This window comes from Lissotriton helveticus, chromosome 2_1 (assembly GCF_964261635.1).
Source record: "Lissotriton helveticus chromosome 2_1, aLisHel1.1, whole genome shotgun sequence".
Taxonomy (NCBI): domain Eukaryota; kingdom Metazoa; phylum Chordata; class Amphibia; order Caudata; family Salamandridae; genus Lissotriton; species Lissotriton helveticus.
In genome coordinates, this window is record NC_136059.1 from 1,399,962,117 (window position 1) to 1,399,985,081 (window position 22,965).

The window sequence follows — 22,965 nt, forward strand, 5'->3', positions numbered from 1 at the left end:
GCCAAGAAATTGGTAGAAACCAGTATGCAATCAATAATGATCTTGCAACTCCCTCTGCTAAATGTAGCAGCACTTGGCCTATCGGACGGTAACCAACCATTGCAGGCCCTAAGTCCATGCCCTACGACTAGTCGTATAAGTTGTGATACTAAAAATGTACATGGTACTAAGGGACTGCTATCCAGTTGAAGAATATTGTTTGCAATGTCCTCCTCTTCAAAAATATTTTCTAAACCCACAATTAGTTCATATTTGCAGTTACAATCTCCCCCCACAATTACTATGGCCCTCAGATAGATTGTGCTTAAGTACTCATCTAGTAACTCTAGAACTAGGGTTTCCTGATTCAATGTACTTGGCCTATTGTAAATATTTACTATGTATATATCAGTTTTGTCACAAGTGGCAATCTTTATCCCAACTGTATATCCTGTGTTGCAAAATCCAACTTAGTTATATCAACAGTAAGGGTGATCTTAACCCATATAACAAGGCAGCCCGACGGTCTGCCTCTTGGTGAGGGGATAGCATTGATGCTATATGTTTTGTACCCAACCTTCTGTGGAGTTTCCAGGGCCCAAGTTTCTTGTAGTAGGCAGATTTCACTATGGTCAATGTATTCCTGCCATTCAGCATCCATTAACTTCCTTTTCAGCCCTGCAATATTCCATGACATCAGTTGAAATACAGGGTACTGGATTGGTACATTAATCAGATGTGTATCATCGAACAGTCGGTCTGCCCCTGAATCACCCCTAGTTTCTTGAAGCACATCAGATCAGGGAAAATGACCTTCTTTTAATCCCAACTGGACAAAGCAAAAAATTGACCCAAAAAGCTGTTGGAACTGATGAAGTTCCAAGCCAATCTCCTCTCATCTCCTGCTCTCAACCTCACTGCGATGACTTTGCGGACTTCTTCCTTGAAAACTCGAACAAGATTGAATCAAACCTTAGGTTGGCCCTGATCGATTTATTACTCGCTCCTGACTCCTCCTTACTCGAGCTGCCTCTCATAGTCCCCTGTCGCTCTCCTAAAAACAATGCCTCCTCAACAACACATCCATCTTTAATATTCTTGCTACCTTGAAACCTTCAAATCACTTCAATGATCCCCTCCCTCCCCAATATCTTTAAAGACATGATAAGATCACTAGTCCCCCTTTGGGCCAAGATTATCAATGCTTCTCTCCTTCAAGGTGAAATCTCGGACTGCCTAACGTCGGGTCTGGTTCTGCCTATAATTAAAAAACAGACAGCTGACCCTGATGATCTAAATAATTTTTGGCCAATCACAAACACCCCTACTCTGGCAAAACTCCTTGAGAAATGAGTTCATGAACAATTGTTTAACCACATTGAGGAATTCCAACTTCTGGATCAATTTCAATCTGGCTTCCAGCCCAGCCACAGCACCAAAGCATCCATCGCTCACATTGTTGACGACGCTCTAACAATGCTTGACCAAAACAAATCTTGCCTACTAATCCTACTCAACCTCTCGTCGGCATTTGACACCCTCAAACATGACAATCTACTGAGCCTTCTGGAATGCAGGATGGGGCTCGCTGGCACTGTACTAAAATGGTTTGCCTCCTTTCTCAATAACAGACTGCAGAGAGTCAAATCCAATCAAACTCTATCCAACTCCAGTCCCTGCACTCTGGGGGTGCCTCAAGGGTCCTCTCTCTCCCCCACGCTTTTCAATCTATTCATGGAACCTCCTACTGTAGTCCTCAAAGCATCTAACATCCAATATCTCATGTTTGCGGATGACACCCAATTTTACATGAAAGTCTCTTCCGCTGAAGATATTAAGATACTCAGCGGAACCCTGCTCAAAACTCAAAAGTGGTTAACCTCCAACCACCTCAAACTTAATGCCCTCAAAACGGAATTCTTACTTATATCACCGTCCAAATAAACCCCCATTGTGAAGAAATATTTGAAAAACCTCTCTGCTCTGAACTGCACACCCCACATCATTGACTCGACAAACTCGCTTGGAATAGTGCTGGATAAGAACTGAAACATTCAGGATCACAGGAGCAAATTTCCAACTGGAAACGTAAAACCTTCCTTCCCCATGAGGACTTCAAATCTGTGGTGCAATTGTTAGTCATCTCACGGTTGGAATATGGTAGTGCCACACTCTACAGGCTTCCTAAACACAGATTAGCCCCTCTCTGAATGCGGCGGCTAGGCTTATCACCGGCTCCAAGAAATCCAACCACATTTCTACTGACCTGAAATCTCTCAACTGGCTTCCGTTTGAGGCAAGGATTCAATAAAAAAATTGCATGTATGACTCACAAAGCACTGTATGTCAATACCCCTTTGTACCTGGCAAACAAGCTCGAACTATCGGGCGGTGCCCATTCCTCAAGGAGCTCCAGCACCTTGCTTCTCAAGCCGAAGAAATATAAGAAAATGAAAACCTACAATTGTATTTTCTCAGGCATTGCCCTGAGAATCTGGAACTTCCTGCCTCCAGAAACTAGACTGATTCCCTCTTTGATCGTCTTCAAAAGGAAAGTGAAATCTTTACTGATGAACACCGCTCTTAGCTAGAAACTCTTACCCTTCGTCATGTACCGATGACGTTGGCCTACTTGGCAGTTGTATTACTCATTTTCTCCCTCTTCTATATCTTTTTTTCTTCTGGTTTTTTCCTCACCAGCTGTCTTGCTTTTGTATTTTGCCTTATATCATTATATTGGTTGTTATTGCTTTATATCATTGCCTTTTGGGTTTCTCAACTCTAATGTAAAGCGCTCTAATACTCACTTGGGTCATGTTCGCGCTATTTAAAACTTTAAAAAAAAGAATAATAAATATATAATAATGTTGACACATGGTGAAAAACATATACTGAATATGGCCACTTGTCAATGACTTACAGGACTGTTCTTCAGGACTTACGGTAAGTAGGGGCCACGGTCCAAGGCAGCACCAACAGGTCACCTCGGTCAGCTCTGGGGCGTGTGGGTGCAGAGGTGCTTTTCACTGCTGGGTGCCCCATTCAAGTCAATGGGAAAACTACCTGTAAAAAAGATGCTGCAAGTGGGAACTGGAGGACCAGTCCGGTTGAACCTAAAGGGAGGCTCATGTCTAGAGGGTCTCTGTCTTCACGGACACAGTTGGTTCACCTGTACTCTGGTTTGGGGGCTCGTGTGCAGTGTTGCTTTGTCTGGCGGAGTCGCTTTTTGGCATGTTCTCATGGTTGTCGGTCTCCTGCAAAAGAGGGGACCAGTCTGGCTAAACCCAAAGGGGTACTTGGCTCTTAAGAGTCTCCGGACTCCGTAGACAACGTCGGTTAACTTGGACTTGGGCTGTGGGGCTCCGGTGCAGAGGTGCTTTGAGTTGTTGGGTCACGACGGTCAGAGGTTCTTATTTCGGGGTCGACGTAAAGATGGGGAAAAATCAGGCCAGCTGAGCGCTGGACTCTGCGGGGATGCTGTCCCCTGTCAGCTGGTTGGCCCTTGTAATGTCGGTGTCTGGTTCAGCCCACCAAGTCTTGGCTGCCGCAGGGGATCCTGTTCCCTGGATATTGGTACTGGAGGGCTCTTGGAGGGTCTAGCATCTTGTTACTCACTGGAGAGACATGGCTGACCTCTTGGAGCATATTAACACCTCCTCCTGGGCTGGTTCTGCATCAAAGAGCCCAGAGGTCAGCAGTTCGGTAAATCGGACCTTGCATTTTGGTACCTGCAGGATGCAGGGAAGTAGCTCCACTACTCCATGGGAGATGTTGGCTGTTTTTCGAAGAGCTGGCAGTCCTCCCAGGCTTTTGGTGGTCACACAGCAACAGGACGAGTCGTTGAAATTGTCGGGAACAGCAGATAGTTTGGCAGGGTTGGCACCAAGTCAGTTGCAAGTCCTTAGGCTTTTGCTTGTTCTGACTCTTCTTTGTCCTTCTTCTTCTTGAGTCAGCCGATTCTTCTTCTCTGGTGCCAGGGGCCCCCCTAAATAATAGATTATGGAGCATTAAGGGGAGTGAAGGGTAGTAGACAGTGGGATACTTACCCTTGGGGTCACTACGCCCCTTGTATTACCACTTCCTGTGAGGAGTGGGCATGACCCTTTTCCCAGAGTTTCTAGTTCCACCAAAAACAATATGGTGGAACATTTCCTTTGGGGAGCACATCAGGTAGTCCACCTTAGGGATGTGACTAGCCTGTGTGTGCAACACGTCTACTGCATAGTTGATTTCCCACCTGTCCAGGTGCCAAATGGGCCTCAGGGGTGTATTTCTCCAGGTCTGGAGGAAACCAGGCTTGCATATCAAAGACAGCAATGGGTTTGAAACCTTTGGCCTTGATATGCAGATCCACTAGACATCTGCTTGGAGGAGGTGATAACACCTCCTGCCATAGCAGGCATTGTTCCTGACCTCCTGAGAGTGCGGGCTCTCACCCCAGGGGGTCGGAAACTCATCTGTGTTGGTAGGCTGGATAGGCCATGTCTGCCAGCACACTTGAGGACTTATAGTTTTCAAGGTGCACCTCTGAGGTGCCCTCTGGGTGCATATCATGAATGCAATTCTGAAATCAGTATGGATTTATTAGGACAAGTTGTTTGATACCTAGCACCATAGGTTTCAGTGAAGCCCTTATATAGCTGTGTAACTCATAGAGACCAACGCCCAGTACATACCTTAACATGGCTTTCCTGTTCAGTTGTAATGTCTAGTAATCTTGACTAGACATCACGGGGCATATCTGCTTCTACAGATATGCCCTCACATAAGATATAATGCACCTTGCCTTACGATTGCAAAGCCTACCATAGTAGTGACTTCCATATAGCATATGTAGGGAATTGGGCATGGCACACAGGAGTGTGTGCCATGTTGTGTTTTAACCATAGTTTGCACCATGTCACACAGCCCGCAATGGTAGTCTGCATTCAATTTGTATGGGGGTCTCCTAGGGTGGCATAAATCATGCTGTAGCCCTTAGGGACCCTCTGTGGTACTCCTGCCCTAGGTACCAGGGGGTGCCATTTACAAGGGACTGACATGGGTGCTACATGTGTGCCAATTGCATCACAATTGTATCCGTTTACTTTGTTCAGGGAAAGAACATTCTTACTGGGGCTTGGTTAGCAGGCTTCCAATGCACTTCCAGTTGAAAACATCGGTATTGATGAGCATAAAGTGGGGTGACCATGACAAAAAGGGGCACTTTCCTACAGTATTGCTTGGATATCTAATCTAAGCTAGGGTATCTGCAGCTAGAAGTCTCTATCATTTGAACAAGTTACTTACCTTCTTTAATGCTTTATCTGGTAGAAACTCTATCTAGCCACAGATTCCTTAACGACCCACCCATCCTCCCTGCTCTGCGAACGGATTCTAGGGACAGGGCTGTTCCTTTTTCAGGGGTTTAGTTTTTACACACTAGTGATCAGTGTTTTTTGTGGTTCTGCGCTCCTGGTGTGGAAAGTTGTGAAAAGAAACTGATGCCAGTGCACTGGGGTGGCACCTATATAGATACCACGCAGGTCACTTCCGGTGCAGATGACGCCACGAGTAGCTGAACAACACCACCTACCAGCGCGCAGAGGGACTGCTCACGAAAAAAATTCTGAATCCAGTCTAATGCCTGGGGATAATTCTGAGGTAAGAAATATGTGGCTAGTTAGAGTCTCTACCAGGTAAGGTGTCACCAAAGGTAAGTAACTTGTTCATTATTGTACCTGGTAATCTAACTATTAGCAAAAGCTAACATTTATATGAGGAATAGCTTGCATATTTTTCAGCATTTAAAGGTGTGAAGTTAGCACTACTTGTGGCGCTTGCAGACGGTGTTATTACCTCCTTTCTTGATGATGTAATACCTCTTACTTAGACTATAAAATGCAAAATGTTTTTTTATGAATCAATCATCATATTCTAGATAAGAGTTGGATAGAATGGTTTGCACCAAGTGCCTTTTAAGCAATTCTCTTCTACTCCAAGAAGCACCTTAAATGTGTAAACTGTATCCATTGAGCTTCACTAACCAACCAGGACAGATGTAGCTGTAGTACAATTAACCTCCGAGGGGGGTGCTTAAATAATAAAGGATGTTTCTTCTTACTGCTATCACTGGGACTTGCTTTATAAACCTCGAATGAATGAAGATTGAGTGGAACCACAGGCTTTCGAACTGTGACTATAGGGTTGTCCATTGATCCACCAGAATGGTCTAAGCTAACCTAAATCATGCACACAAGCCCCAACTACTACAAGTATGACAACTGAACTGCCTCCTTAAAGCACAGCTTACCAGAACATGTCCCCACCTCTTCCAGGGCCTATGAGCGTGTGAGTTCCTATGTGTTGTGTGCTTATATTTGCGATAAAGTTGAATAGCATTGATTAATTATGTACCTGCATTAACACATTAGTTAAGGAATTTGTATTATTTTATACCTCAAGTTGAATTACGTTTACTATGGTTTTTAAAATGCCAATAAAGAACAATAATACCAAAACCCTTTTTATCCTTTCTAAATTTTACACAGAATTGCACGTATGATTCGACAAGAAAGAGGAAATGCGCTCCTAGTAGGAGTAGGAGGAACAGGCAAACAGTCCCTAACTCGACTTGCTGCTCACATGTGTGGCTATAAATGCTTCCAAATAGAACTAAGTCGTGGCTATAATTATGAAAGCTTCCATGAAGATCTAAGGAAACTGTACAAGATGGCTGGAGTTGAAGACAAAGACATGGTCTTCCTCTTCACAGACACACAGGTATGCATGCTTCAAATGAATGAACTTGAACTCTCACAGTCTGCAAAAATTGTTTAAAATATGCTATTCTGAATACTCCGAGAGTATGCTTATAAACGCATCTGCACCAGCTTCCTGAATTGTACATGCTGGCAGAGGCGCCTGCCATTGATGGCGGAAAGCTTCCACCGCCATCGATTTTGCAAACCATAATGAGAATCTGTGAGTCTGAGCAAATGTCAGCCTGACAGACACACTCCATGTGAGAGTAAGGCAGCCAGGTGCTTCACATTCGCTAAACTCACTGGCATTTGACTGCCCGAGCGAAGGGCATGTCCTCATGACAAGGGGGAGCATCACAACAGTCCTCATTTTCACCCCGTTATGCCCAGGATTGACTGTCTATCAGTGACGTATCGTCAAAGAGTGGGGTGGGGTCAGCACCTCTCACTGACCCCATCCCACTCTGTAATGAGTTAGGTAAAGTATCCCTCTCATTGGCTGACCCATCACAAAGTCAGCAACTAAGAGGAGGCGGCAAAATCTTCCCACCCCAAATTGTCCAGTTTCTTCCAGCACCTTCTTCTTCCCCTCCCACCCCGCTGGACTTGTGTCACGATAGCAGCCCGTTAAGTATTTCTTTTTTTAAAATATTTGGGTGCTGGTGACAATGCATGAATGTATGTGTATTAGCGTGTGAGTGGTGTGAGCGTGCATGTGCTTGTGAATAGTGGGTCTATGTGTGTGCTCTTGTGAGAGTATGGATGTGCACTTGTGTGCCAACCTGTACCCGCCCCACAATTGATAATAATTACAAGCCACAACTACAAGCCATTAAATCTATTTCTTTTTTGTAATAAATAGAAAGACAATACAAAGATGGCAGTACAAAAGGTGTTTAGACAAAAATGGTATCAGAAATTAAACCAGTTGACATTGCCCCTGATGATATTAATACAAGTCACAAATCCTACACAAGTAGTAGGTGAACTACTCAGCATGGGCAATATACAATGACATCATGTGGAGTGACATCACTGGAAGTGATATCAGAATAAGTGATGCTAAAGACCTATCATATCCCTTCCATGCTTTCCCAGCTATCTCCTTTGACAGCTGCATACTGAAGGCGACGTCGACATCTTTAAAGGTGGTTCTCAGAAAATATTAACTGGTGTGACACCAAGCTAGGGTGTGCCTCGCCTCACTGTACTTATTTTAGTGGCGGCTGGGCTGCATTAAATAGCATGAGCTACTAAGAGGCTGGTCCATGTTATGTGTGACACCTTTAGTCAATCCTGAATTTTTTGGCCAGAATGTCTTTTCATGTTGGGATATTGGAAACCATAAGGGCAGTGTTAATAGTAGTTTCTGATGGATACATCTGCCAGTGGATTCCTCACCATGTGAATATCCCCTGCGTCAGCAACATTCGGAAATTCTTTCGTAGCTCCTCACGCCGACGTGGACGACGTCACAGAAGCACGGCATCGCGCGCGGCTCCGCTGACGTCACTGAATCCATAATAGGACCCCGTCGGCATGATAACATCAGTTCCCTTTTTTCCACGTCGTTGACGCTAACGGATTTTCTTGGGATCCTCAATAGCTCGTATAGTTATTTTGTTACTGATACTTGTTTTGTGTTTAATCTTTTTTCCTGTTGATAATGTCATAGAGGAAATCTGGTTTCAAGCCTTGTGGGGCGTGTGGAAAGTTAATGTCGATAACGGATCCGCACGAGAACTGCGTCTGGTGCCTCTCTTCGGATCACGATGTCCAAGGATGCTCCAGCTGTAACAAGATGAACTCGAAGGCGCTTTGAGAGAGAGAGACGAAGCTGCCGATAGCGAAACTGAAGGAGAAGAGAGGTAGGAGGTGTTCGAGGTCCCGCTCGAAGTCGAGATCGGCATCGAGGTCGTCGTCGGGGCATGCTTCTCGATCTTAGAAGAAGCACAAGAAGAAGAAGCATGGGTCACTCTGGAAGAGAGTCGGATCCGAAGTCGAAATCTCCTAAACATCGACATCTGAAGGACTATGTCTCTCCTTCACCTATTGCATGGAATCCGGAGTCACAAGGTGAGCCTTCTCCTGTGGCTTCTCCTGAACATTCTCAGGCTTCGAATCCATCCCCGGTGCCGACGCACTCTCCACCTCGGGAGGAGGAGGAGGAGGAGAAGGCTCCACTGTCTGTATTTGTATTTGTATCCAGAATTTGTAAAGCGCGAACTGCCGCTCCGAAAGGAGCATCCTGGCGCTGATGCAGTGTACAGTACAATATTAAAACCTAGATAGCAGCCATTACAAAACTGTCTGACAGACTGTAAATCCAAGTTTTTAATTGTTTCCTGAAGGCATTCTCCTGAGTCAGAAGTCTGAGGGTTTTGGGCATGGCATTCCATGCCTTAGAGGCCAGTACTGTAAGAGTCTTACCTCCCTTAGTTTTGTAATTAAATCAGGGGATGTTAATTAAGTTGCCTCCTGCCGACCTCAGGCATCTTGAAGGGTTATAACTTACAAAACGTCTCGCAAGGTACTTTGGGCCTATCTTATTTAAGGCTCTGAAAGAGGTCAGCAAGATCTTAAAGAAGATTCTCTTATGTAGTGGCAGCCAATGCAGGGTCTTGAGTGCACTGGTAGCCAAAGATCTTCTGGGTAGTTTAAGGACCAATCTCGCAGCTGCGTGTTGTACACTTTGAAGTTTTTTAAGCGTGGATTTTTTAACCCCGGCCATCAGGCCATTGCAGTAATCCAAACGCGATAATATCAATGCTACTGCCACCGTCTTTCTGGAGTCAGTGGGCAGGAATTCAATTTTTTTTTTAGGGATTTAATAATGCTGAAGCAGCTTCCTGCTGTGTTCCTTACATGCTGGTCGAAGGAGAGAGCGGAGTCAAATAAGACCCCTAGGTTTCTAGCAGTTTCCACTGATTGGGGTGGGGCGGGTGAGTCTTCAGGCCACCAGTCCTTGGGACAGAATTGAACATCTTTTCCTAGGGGTAGAATCTCCGTTTTGTTTGCGTTACATTTTAAATGGTTGGTATTCATCCATCGGAAGACTTCCATCAGGCAGCTCTTAAAATTGTGTTCCATATTTGTGGAATTTTTATCCATAGATACCACTAACTGGGTATCATCCGTGTAAGATGTAACGAGTATCCTATGTGATTCTATTAGTGTGATAAGGGGGATCATATAAATGTTAAATAATAGCGGGCTTAGGATGGAGCCCTGTGGGACCCCAGAAGGAACTTTTTTTTCTTTGGATAAGAAAGAGCCTAAAGAGACTGTTTGAGATCTATTGGTCAAGAAAGATGTTAGCCATGCCAGAGCAACTTCTGTTATGCCTATGCTTTTCAGCCTGTCAAACAGAATCTCATGCGAGATGGTGTCGAACGCTGCCGTGAGATCCAATAAGATCAGGACAGCGTTTTTTCCCTTATCCTGCAAGAATTTGATAGAATCCGTAAGCTCGATAAGAGCAGTTTCTGTTGAATGTTTCGGACGGAAACCTGACTGTTGAGGATGTAAGATGTTATGGGTGTCAAAAAAGTTTTCAGTTCTTGGTAAACTATCTGTTCTGTGATTTTACCCAGGATAGGGAGGAGGGATATGGGTCGGAGATTAGCTAGGTCAGTGGTAGATTTGTTGGCTTTCTTCATTAAAGGCTTCACAATTGCCTTTTTCCAGTCGGGAGGAACCATTCCAGAACTGAGTGAGGCATTAACTATCGCATTAATGGTCGGATTGATTACATCAATTATCTGATGGAGTATTTGGGGGGGCATGAGTCAGAGGGGTCCTGATTTACAAGCCAAAATGACTTCACAGGTTTTCATAAGGGAAGCCGATTGAAAGGCATTCAGGGTGGGCAGGTTGTTTTCATCCGGCCTTGAATGACTATTATCATAGGAGGGAGGAGGGACTGGTAAATCTTTCTGTATTTGCTCGATTTTCTCCTCAAAGTCTGCAGGGTCTTCGACTCCGATGGGTCCTCCCTCGGGTCCGGTTGGCCCGACTCCGATTGTACCTCAACAGGAGCAGTGTCCGGGACCATTTCCACCCTTTCCAGGCCCGGGTCAAGACCTGACGCATTATTTAAATGCGATGTACGGGGTATTTTCAAGAGCCATGTACCCCTCTGGAGCACAATCCGGTCCCATGGGTCCAATGGCCGTCAATCTGGGTGTCCCGAAGACTTATGCACAGGCACCGTTTATGCCTTTCATGCCGGCGGCGCCTCCCTGGCATTTCCCGGCTCCGAGGTCATCGACGCCGATACCTTCTTCACCGGCTCCGACTCGACCTCGTACGGTCCAGGCTGTACCTCCGGATCCGAGCATGACGCCGGCGCCGGCTCCGTTGGAGTCAGTTGTGGCTCCATCGACACCGAACACGAGGATGGGGTCTAGACGGGAGGCTCAAAGGCTATTCGAGGAGCAAAGCTATCGAGCAGAGTAGATGGAGGAGGGAGAACTGCAGGAGTCTGAGGACTTTTTTGAAGAGTTTAAAGAGGCAAGTGACCTGGAGTTATCTCCGGAATGGGAGCTTTCAACGACTCCTGTTGCCCCATTAAAGGATGTCGCACCGTACCACACGGTTATTAAAAAAGCGGCTGAGCTCTTGGATTTGAATTTGCCTACTTCAGAGTATAAATCTAATATTTTAACGGAGGTGCTTCATTCTCCCTCTATGGTTGTGGAGCCAATGCTGCCATTTAACGAAGATATCACTGAGCCGATATTGGAGGTGTGGCCTAAGCCCTTTTCGTCTCCTGCGGTGTCAAAGGCTATAGCAAGGAGGTATAGAGTTGCTCCTGGGGATCCGGACTTTTTGTCATCGCATCCGTCTCCTGAGAGTCTGGTAGTTCAGGCAGCCTGCTCCAAGAAGTCTACCGGAGATTTCCCTCATGTACCAAGTGATAGGGAGTCAAAGAGATTGAACCAATCGGCAAAAAAAGTTTTCTCATCGGCCAGCATGGCCTTAAAATCTACAAATGCAACATGCCTTCTGGGGCATTACATTAACGCTCTTATGGACTTGGCGAAGCAGTTGGTACCAAAGATACCTGAAGAGGACAGGCAGAACTTCAGTGAGGTTCTAGCAGATACACAGGCTGCTGCTCACCAGGTAATCCACAGTGGTTTGGATATGGCTGACTCTGTGGCAAGGGTCATGGGTTCATCTGTTGCCACTAGGAGGTCTGCTTGGCTAAAATCTTCTGAGTTTTCTCCTGATGTGCAGGCATCTTTGATAGATTTCCCTTTGGATGGTTCAGGTCTGTTTGGCAAGAAGGCAGACGCGGCCTTGGAAAGGTTTAAAGACAGTAAGGCATCGGCAAGGTCTCTAGGCCTACAAACCAGAGGATCTTCAAATAAGAGATTCAGAGGATTCAGAAGGTCTTCCTTTCGCTCATCAGACAGCCACAGCAGCAGCAGAATTCCCTGTACAAATCCTGCAGGGGCAGAAACAGGAGCTGTGCTCGAGGTCGTCAGGCCTCCTCTTCCTCCTCGTCCTCTTCCTCTTCCCACCCCACTCCTGCCACAGCAAAGCAGCCCTAGATCCCCATTCTGGATCATGTTGGTCCTGTGGGGGGTCGGCTTACTCATTTTCTGCAAGATTGAGAATCGGTCACATCAGACCTTTGGGTTTTCAATCTTGTAGAGAATGGGTATGCTCTTCCCTTTCGGGAATTTCCCCCAAATTACTCTCCTGTCAAGGATTTTGCAGGGAGGACCACCTATTTCTTCTGCAGGAGGAAGTCCTGGCATTACTGAAAAAAGGTGTGATAGAGGTGGTTCCGGAGCAGGAAAGGGGTCAGGGATACTACTCCGGTATTTCTTGATACCCAAGAAGGGTGGCAGGCTTCGTCCAAACCTAGACCTCAGGATCTTGAGCCTCTTTCTGAAGCAGGAGAAGTTCAAGATGCTCACCCTTGCGCAGATTCTTCAAGCGCTGCAGCAAGAGGACTGGATGGTGTGGATCGACTTGCAGGATGCGTATTTCCACATTCCAATCCTGAAGTCGCACAGGAAGTATCTCCGTTTTACGCTAGGATCGCAACATTACCAGTTTGCTGTTCTTCCGTTTGGTCTTACTACTGCACATCGAGTCTTCGCCAAGGTGATGGCGGTGGTGGCAGCCCATCTCAGAAGATCGGGGATACTGGTATTCCCTTATCTGGACGACTGGCTGATCAAGGCAGAGTCGCCAGGGAAGGGGCTCCATCATCTGCAGATTACAACTCAGTTGTTGTACAGATTGGGTTTCTCAATAAATGTGCCCAAATCTCACCTGGTGCCCTCTCAGTGCAACCTGTTCATAGGTGCGGTACTGGATACCACTGTGTGTCGGGCATTCCCTCCTCCGCAAAGGATTCTCAACATACAGGAAATGATTCCTTTATTTTGCAATGGAGCGGTCGTTCCAGTCCTGAAGGTCCTTCGGCTGCTCGGTCTGATGGCTTCCTGTATTCTGTTGGTCAACCATGCACGCTGGCACATGAGTTACTTACCTTCGGTATCGCTTTTTCTGGTGGATACAGTATCTGCCTGTGGATTACGCACTGACCCACCCGCCTCCCCGTTGTCCTCCCTTGTATGCCTATATAGTTGCCATTGCTTTTATGCATGTTGTTTTTAAGGCAATGTCTTGTTTCTTTTTGCTCTACTGCATTGTCTTCACACTGTGTGTGTTACCTTGAATATTTTGTACTGTGTATATATACTGTTGTCGGTCCGTCCATGTGCCTTGAGGGCACGGAAAAAAGGGCAGAACTGATGTTGCCTTGCTTCTGTGACGTCGTCCACGTCGGCGTGAGGAGCTACGAAATAATTTCCGAATGCTGCTGATGCAGGGGATATTCACAAGGTGAGGAATCCACAGGCAGATACTGTATCCACCAGGAAAAGCGTTACCGAAGGTAAGTAACTTGTTCACTACAACCCCAGGAGTTGAACATTCTGCTAGCTGAAATGTTAGGGATTTTTAGCCGTTTTCCAGTGGTATAAATTTGTGATTTTGTGGTATTTTAATTCTTTTTCGCCACCCTTTCAACTATAATTCATACATTTTGTAGGTAAAAAAAATAATTTGTTTTTTGCAGTTAAAAGTGATTTTTTTATGAGAACAGACTCTATTGTCCCAGGCCTGAACGTATACTCAGGATCAAACTGATGCTTTTAAGGGTCCATCTCTCGACAGCCCCAGGTCTGGATATGAACACACACAGACTAAAGGATGGTCAAGCGGGGAAAGGGAAGGATGGGGACAGCCATGAGGGAGACCTGTAAAATACAAAAGAACAAATTATCACCTAGACCTTTCTAATATCTCCCTACTCCCACAATGCTCAAATGTACCCATACTTCCACTGACTTGTAAAGAAAGAAAAGGTTGCCAGCTGACAGGGGTGCTGAGTATGTAATCACAAATCCTCACACCATATACTAGAAAACACAAAAGCATATATGAGGCTAATAATTCAGTGTACCTGTCTGACCTTCTTGCATCTATACATATACCTTTCTTTCATTACATGCAACACCTACCCTGATAACGTAGGAGGAGGGCCTCTAGCTCAGAAGGATCACCTGCCTTATTTCACTCCTTTGGAAGTAAAAGTAGAAGGTGCAAACACGGTGAGTCACGTATGACACAAACATGATATGCAAGAAAATTCAGAAGTACCACCAGTTAACGGTAGTCTGTGTATGAACACAATCCAACTAACTGTATCCAGGAAAACTTCTGGGATTAACAAAAGAACCAAGTTGAGAGTTTACAGTCACTCTCTCAAAAGCGTTAGCCCAATATTAAAAAGGCCAAAGGAGTCTTCCCTGCATGAGCCCAATGTCCTAACTTGCTAACATGGAAGACTAAATGTTAACCTCCCTCAGGCAGGAGTATTAGGGTAAAGTTAATCAATGAACATAATATACAATAGCACCTCTATTTCCCTCGCAAGAGCTCTGTGGACATAAGAAACTGTGACTGAAGCTCGCCAATGTAGGGAAAGAAAGTAATGAGCACTGACACAAGATGTGCTCCAAATAGATACAGATAAGCCTTCCATATTCCAACAAGATAATGAGACAAGCGGTGCCAATGGCATCCTTACCCGACCAGGTTAACTGCAGAAAAATGGCCAGCGTTTGAACTGAACTTCCATGAATAATTGGCAGCGTCTTCTGCTGCTGCCTCGCCTTATCCCAGGTCTTCCAGTGTCACGTGTGGCAATGCGTCTGACGTCAGACGCCCTCTGAGGCTACCGGGAATTGTAGTTCTCCTGGGAGCCGATTATCAGGTGCCTGTGCGAGCGTTGCTACTGTGTCCCCTGACAGTATATCCCCTTCCTGGAGAGCACAGGCAGGCACAGGGCTTGCCAGGGTGTCGTTTGTGGAAAGCGGAAACCAACCTAGGAGCATGCACCGAAGACTCAGGCTCCCATGAGTTCTCCTCAGCGCCATACCCTTTTCAGGACACCAGTTACCAAAGGCTGTTGCGCCAGATATTGGAGTCTAGTATACTTGCCACCTCGTATTCCTTGACCTGATCGATCGACACAGGCGCAGGCTTCTTTAGTGCAGGGCCAGACATAGGTTTAAGCAAGGAAACATGTACACTGGGTGGATTCTCATGTGTAAAGGCTAAGCGAGTCTCACCGCCATAAGCTTAGCAATTCTGTAGGGACCTGTGTATCTAGGATTAAACACACTATATCTCCTGAAACGAATATTGCATGCTGATAGCCACACTAAATCCCCTTTCTTACACATGGGCCCTGGTCTACGATGCTCGTCTGCCTATCTCTTGTATAGTTCCTTATCATGAAATAAATGTTTTTGTGTGCTGTTCAGGATCTTCTATATCTGTACTACCCTGTCAATATTGCTTTAATGTTTGATTTAGCCTTTCCGTCTGACCATCTGTTTGTGGGTGGAAACTGGTAGACATGGTGGAGGAGATCTGCAAAGCCGAACACCATACTCTCCAGAACTTGGCTGTGAACTGGGCTCCACTGTCAGACACGATCACCTGGGGAAGACCAAGCAATCTGACCACATGTATCAGTAGCAGTTTGGCTGACTGCCCTGCTGTAGGGACTAGTTTGCATGCTATGAAATGTCCCAATTTCATTAGGTAATCTAGTACCACTAGGATAACCGTATGTTCCTTATCTTTTGGGAGACCCACGATGAAATCCAATGAAAACCTTTCCCATGGAGCATCTGGAGTGGGTAGAGGTTGTAAGAGCCCTTGGGGTTTGCCTTTTATCGTCTTCATTTGTGCACACACAGTACATTTCTTCACCCACTCAGGAACATCTCTTTGGAGAGAAGGCCACCAGAACTGGCGCAATATTCTTTTGCATGACTTTTCACTACCGTTGTGTCCTGCACTGGGATTTACATGCCACCATTGTAATACTGTCTGCCTTAATTTGAGAGTGGGAAGAAGTACTTGATTTCCTTTCATGAGTATGCCTTGTCTCTTCTTTCATTCAGGATGGCCCTTCAATCAATACTTCCATCGAAATGTCTGGAGTCCTTTTATGACGTCTTTAGTAAAACGTGTCGCTGTAGACAGCTCCTATAACATTCTTCGGTTTTATGATCTCTCTTTCGGGGCCTTGTAATGATACCACTATGGACTCTTGCCAGGATAAGGCATCCCCCTTTCTGTTCATAACTCCAGGTCAAAACGTTACAATAAAGTTGTATTCTTCAAAAAACACCATCCATCATAATAACCGGGGAGTGAGCTGTCTGGCGGTTTTTAGAAACTGAAGGTTGCGGTGATCTGTATACAAGGTGACAGTATGTTTAGCTCCCATCAGCCAATGTCTCCATTCCCCGAAATCATCCTTTCTAGCCAGCAGCTCTTTCCCAACTCTGGTATAATTTTGCTCAGTGCTGTTCAGTTTCTTGGAAATGAAGGCCACTGGATGCATCTGTCCTGTGGTGACGTCTCTCTGAGATATCACAGCTCCAATCGCTACATCTGAGGGGTCAGCCTCCACAATATATGGCAAGGCCAGATTGGCATGAGTCAAGATGGGAGCAGTGATGAACGCTTTCTTCAGTGTAGATACAGATAAGCCTTCCGTATTCCAACAAGATAATGAGACAAGTGGTGCCATGGGCACCCTTACAGAAAAGCTCTAAAAACATGGATTTTTAATCTCACTGACTCAGCATGTCTGGCCCTGATCTAAACCATCTTCCTAGATATCGCCATTCTATGACACTGGCGCACGACTAATTCTTTGGCCATACACCTTTCTGGACACAACGGTCAGCGCCAAGATGCTCCGTGGAGTGTAAGCTGCGCTTTATAAAAATAAAATTACATTACATTACCCGACCAGGTTAACAGCAGAAAAAAGGCCAGCGTCCGAACCGGACACCCACGAATAATCGTCAACGTCTTCTACCGCTGCCTCGTCTTATCCCAGGTCTTCCAGTGTCACGTGTGGCGGTGCGTCTGACGTCAGATGCCCGCCGAGGCTGCCGGGAATTGTAGTTCTCCCGGGAGCTGATTATCAGGTGCCTGTGCGAGCGTTGCTACCATGTCACGTGGCACCCATTTACCACCCTTACCTGTCTGCAATGCTGCTGTACTTGTTGCATTAGGTGTATAGCCTGGCTCTTGTTATAACAGGACTTTAAATGTTCTGAACAACACAGCAATTGAATGCTCATTGGGTAAGTGGAGGAAAGGGCGGAGATGGTATTTCAAATTTAGATGCTCACATCCCCTTGTAATGAGTGCAGGCTAACACGCCTCTAAAACAAAGAAGGATATGAAAAAATATTCTTGTCCATAACAATGAGAGTTCAGTGAGGTTCGGGTCCTTGGACCTAGCACCACAGGCAAACCCCATCAACCATGCTGTGATTAAGCTATTTCAGCAATAACATGCCTTAAGAGAAGTCGAGTCCTAGAGTTAGGTCAAGCCTAGCGGCAGCGCGTATACGCTGGTCGCTCTGCAAGACTGCTGTAGTAGAGTATGGGAGAGAAGCCAGCGCCCACTCTCCGCCCATATTTTTCATTGGCTTGTGTCATTGTTTTTCGTAAATGTTGCCTTTGGATTTGTTAATAGGCTTGTTAGTCCCTCCTTAGTACGGCCTTGTCTTCATTTTTAACCTCCTATGACTACTGGCCCCTTTACTTCAATTGTTAAACAGGACCTGTTATTTAGTCTGTAAGCACTATTTACTTTATTGAGTTTCTTTTACTGCAGGCCAGACATGCGCTGCTTCAGCCTAAACCGCTTGTGTGTTTTTTAAGCAGCACGCCCTCCCCCAGGACAAGAGCGCCCTCTTTCAATCCCTTTATCCCGGTATTATCTTGAGTCTGTTTCAATTCCCCCCACAATCCCCCAGTAAAATTGATTTAGGAATGATTAGCGAATTAAGTCATGTGAATTCCAGGTAGCACATAATAATGTACTAATAGGCTGAAGCTAGCAACAGCACATCTGTGTTACAAATCATCTGCACTAAAGCACCTGACAAGGTTGTTTTCAAAAGCCTGTTTTATTAAGAACAACACCACCACCACAACCACCAATACCACCAACACCACCATCACCACCATCACCACCAAAAGCACCCCCACCACCAATACCAATACTAATACCACCATCTGGAAGAAACACGTTAGTTATAGATTCTTTAATTTAGAAATTACCCCCAGGCGTCAGAGTGGATCCTGTTTTTTCATCAGCAGTACCTCTGCATATCAGAAGGTGGCATCGGTTGGCTCCGCGCCCGTCGTCGGCGTCGTGGTCACCAGGATAACGTCACAGCAGCTACTTAGACGCTGCCCTCGCATACTAACGTCAGTTTTTTTTCCCACGCCGGCCAGTGCAGATCCGGGAAGAGCGGTACCTCTGTCACTTTTAGACTAACATTTTCTCGACTTTTGTCGACTTCTTTTTTTGAGTCTTCGACACGAGGGATGCCCGGCTTCAAGACACGTGGTTCCTTTCATCAAATGATGTAGGTGCCGGATCCGCACTGCTCGTGTTTCTTTTGCCTGGAGCGCGACCTCGACCCCAAGTCGTGCTCCTACTGCTGGTCAATGGCGCCGAAGGCTTTGTGGGAGCGGTCTCGAAAGCTGCTTCAGCACCGGCAGTTGGCTCTGCGCTGTTCGAGGTCCCGGTCATGAGGGAGGTCGATGAACCGGTCGCGGAGCCACCATCATTCCGGTTCCAAGTCTTCTAAGTTTTCACATTCTGGGTCGGGTAAGTCGAAGCATAAGAAGAAGTCGAAGAAGCATTGTCGCTCTTCGACTTCTCTTCGTCAGTTGGCTGACCCGATGAGGCACGCATGTAGTGCTCCTCCCGCGGTTCCGCGCGCGGAGCCCTAAGAGTTGATTCCGCGTTTCCCTCCCTTTCCGGGACCCGCAGCGACTCCTGGCCAGCTTCGCATGTTCTACGAAGCAATGCACGCCATCTTTGGGCGGCCTGAACCCCGAGTGCTCTTTGGGCCCGTGGACTCGGTTGGGGGTCCTAGGCTGCTCCGGCCCTGGCGCCGCAGGGCCTCCTTCGATCCATGCCTGGATCCGGATTGGCGCCGGTTGACCTGATTATGCCTCCACCGGTGCTGCTTCCTCTGGCACCTCTACAGCATTCAACTGGATCCGGCACCGAGAGGGGTTTTTATGCCCCTGTTCACTCCTGTAGCCCCTTTTCAATCAGAATGGCACCCAGATACTGAGGAGGAGAACTGGGAGGGGTCAGTTGACCCTCTAGCTGACCAGGAGAGTGAGCAGGACTAGAGAGAGGAACAGGGGGATGCCAGTGGTTTGGACACCTCGCCTGAGCTTAGCATGTTGTCTCCTCCTACCGTGGCTACAGACAAGAGAGCGTCGTATACAGTGGTGTTGCATAGGGCGGCCGAGGCTCTCAAGCTCGAGCTTCCTATGGTGACGGTCAGCACTAACCTCCTGACAGAGGTGCTTCAACCGGATGCAAGCTCTTCGGAGCCCTTGCTACAGTTTAATGAGGCCCTCACTGACATCCTTTTGGGCACTTGGTCCAGGCCCAACACAGGGGCTCTCGTTGACAGGATGATTGCCTGACACCACCGCCCGGCTCTGGGCGACCGCACTTTCCTTTCCCGACACCCTACCCCGCAGAGCTTGGTGGTTCAAGCCTCCTCTTCCAAAAGCGCATTCCCTACCGCTCCACCAGAAAGGGACTCCAAGAAGCTGGACCATTCTGGAAAGAAAATGTTCTCTTTCTCCAGCTTAGGACTGCGGTCTGTAAACACTGCATGTCTCTTGGGTCGTTATTCCCACTCGGTGTGGGGTACAGTGGTGCAAGTGCTTGCTCAGTGTCCGAAGGAGGCCCAGGCAGTGCTCTCCCAGGCTATCGCCACCAGAGAGGGATACAGCAAAGTTTACGATACGTTGTGGGCTGGACACCGCCGACTCTCGGGGCAGGACCATTTCAACATCAGTCGCGCTTCATCGCTACACCTGGATGAGATTGACTGGTTGTTTTGGGGATGTCCAGAACACCTTGATGGACATGCCCTTTGATGGCCGTCGCCTTTTTGGCGACTAACCAGACAACACCCTAGAGCGCTACAAGGACTCACGGGCTTTGGCCAAGTCCTTGGGCCTCTCCACCGCCTGACGCAGTCTGCTTTTTCGCCTCTTTCATGGCTATGGAAGGGGGTCCCTGCAGCGTCCCGCCCAGAGCCATAGGCCGCAACAAGTTACCCAACATTCGCGGGGACGTGGGAACCAACGCCATGGTTCAGGGGGCCAGCGGGCAGGTCAGTCCACCAACCCCCCCTTTGCAGCAGCCTCCAAACCCGCCTAGTCCGACCTTTCAGGCCTATCAAATGCCAGTATGCGGCAGGATTCGCCATCACCTCCCCCACATTGTCACACCATTACGTCAGACAGGTGGGTTTTACAAATAGTCCGAAGGGGCTGCTCCCTCCCCTTGGAGACTACCCCTCCAGCCATGCCACTGAGATACTACCACATGTCGGAGGATCACCTGGCCCTTCTCCAGCAGGAAGTTTCATCTCTCTTGGCCAAGGGAGCCATCGAGTGCGTTCCTGTCCCAGAAGTAGGTTGTGGTTGTTACTCCCACTACTTTCTGGTTCCCAAGAAGGACAAGTGCCTTCGTCCTATCTTGGACCTCAGGTACATCAACTGCTTCCTCTGAAATGAGAAGTTCAAGATGTTGAAGCTGGCTCAGGTCTTGTCTGCCCTCGACCCGGAAGACTGGATGGTAGCGTTGGACTTGCAGGATGCTTATTTTCACAGCCCCGTCCTGCCTGCCCACCAGCGTTACCTACGGTTCAAGGTAGGCCACAAGCATTTTCGGTTCACCGTGCTCCCCTTTGGCCTTTCTAGTGTCCCTCGGGTGTTCACAAAAGTGATGGCGGTGGTCGCAGCTCATCTGCCCAGGTCAGGGGTTTCAGTCTTCCCCTATCTTGACGACTGGCTGTTGAAGGAAAGCTTGCCCCAGGGAGTTGTCTCCCACCTCCAGACTACGGCCGACCTCCTGCATTCGCTGGGGTTCTCCATCAATGTGCCGAAGTTACACCAGACCCCCTCTCAGAAGCTCCTCTTCATCGGAGCGGTTCTGGACACGATGCAGTTTTGGGTTTATCCTCCCGAACAACAAGTCCAGGATATTCGGGCTATGATTCCGATCTTTCAGCGTATATCCCGGTTTTCGGTCAGAATGACTCTGAGGCTGCTGGGCATCATGGCCTCCTGCATCCTGTTGGTCGATCATGCCAGGTGGCATATGCGGGCTCTCCAGTGGGACCATGAAGTTCCAGTGTGCACAGCACCAGGGGAATCTGTCCGATTGCGTCCTGATCTTGGAGGAACAACTGCAGTGGTGGCTCACGAACCAGGATTGGGTCAATGGCAGATCCCTCTCCCTTCCCCCAACCAGAACACACGGTGGTGACGGACAAGTCCCTTCTGGGATGGGGCGGCGACATGGGAGAGGCGGAGATCAGAGGCCTTTGGTTTCTGGCGGAGTCCGGGCTTCACATCAACCTTCTGGAGCTCCAGGCGATTCGTCTTGCATTGAAAGCATTCCTTTCCTCTGCCCGGGGAAGAGTAGTGCAGGTGTTCACGGACATCACCACTGCCATGTGGTACTGCAACAAACAGGACGGGGTGGGGTCATGGCCCCTCTGTCAGGAGGCCCTTCGCCTCTGGACATGGCTGGAACATCAAGGCATATCCCTGGCAGGTTCTCTGAACCTCAGGGTGGACGAACTCAGCCGCAAGTGCATGATGGATCACGAATGGCGTCTTCACTCGGAAGTGGTGCAAGGTCTCTTTCGACAGTGGGGAGAGCCTTGGTTACATCTATTCGCTACCAAAGAGAACACGCAATGTCAGCAATTCTGCGCGGTGGAATTTCTAAGGCGGAACTCGCTAGGCAACGTTTTTTTGTCGCGAGTGGAGCTGCGCTCCGTTGTACGCCTTTCCGCCTATATCACTTCTGCCCAAAGTGCTGAAGAAGATCAGACACGACCGGGCCCAAGTAATTCTTGTGGCTCCGGATTGGGCACGAAGACTCTGGTATCCTGAGCTGCTCAATATGCCCATCGATCCTCTGATCAGACTGCCTCTTCAGGAGGATATTTTGTTGCAGCAGCAGGGGACGGTCCTCCACCCAAACCTGTCCAGTCTCCACCTCCTTGCATGGAGATTGAGCGGCGGCAGTTGACGTCTTTCAACCTGCCTTCCAAAGTATGAGACGTAATCTTGGCCGCCAGGCTTCCCTCTATTAAGACGGTATACTCCTGTCGGTGGAACAAATTTGTGGCATGGTGCACAGCAAAGGCTGTGGATCTCCTTTCTGCCCCTCTTTCTGGAGTTATCTTGTTCCTTCTTTCTTTAGCCCAGCAGAGCTCTGCTCTGGGCACTATCAAGGGCTATCTTTCAGCTATCTCTGCCTTCCTTCAGCTGCCAGGTCAGCCTTCTCTTTTCAAGTCCCCGGTAGTTAACTCCTATTTAATTTGCACTCCCTTTAAGCCACTTCATAACTGTCCTTTAAGACTCTTTACTCTTAAGTCTGCTTTCTTGGTAGCCATCACTTCTGCTAGAAGGGTGAGTGAGCTCCTGGCCCTTTCTTCCAAACCTCCTTTCCTGTCTGTCCATCCGGACAAGGTGGTTCTCAGGACCCGTCCATTCTTCCTTCCTAAGGTGGTCACTGCCTTCAAGCAGACCATTACTTTCCCCACCTTCT

The 22,965-nt window shown here is 47.5% G+C and overlaps 1 protein-coding gene across 1 annotated transcript in view; it reads left to right on the forward strand.

Annotated features, from left to right (window-relative positions):
- Positions 1-22,965, forward strand: part of LOC144818685 (dynein axonemal heavy chain 6-like) — a 1,395,111-nt gene that overhangs the window by 179,466 nt on the left and 1,192,680 nt on the right. The window contains exon 7 of the mRNA XM_078676337.1: positions 6,510-6,741. Coding sequence (XP_078532463.1) covers positions 6,510-6,741 — 232 coding nt within the window. The remainder of the gene's footprint in view (positions 1-6,509; positions 6,742-22,965) is intronic.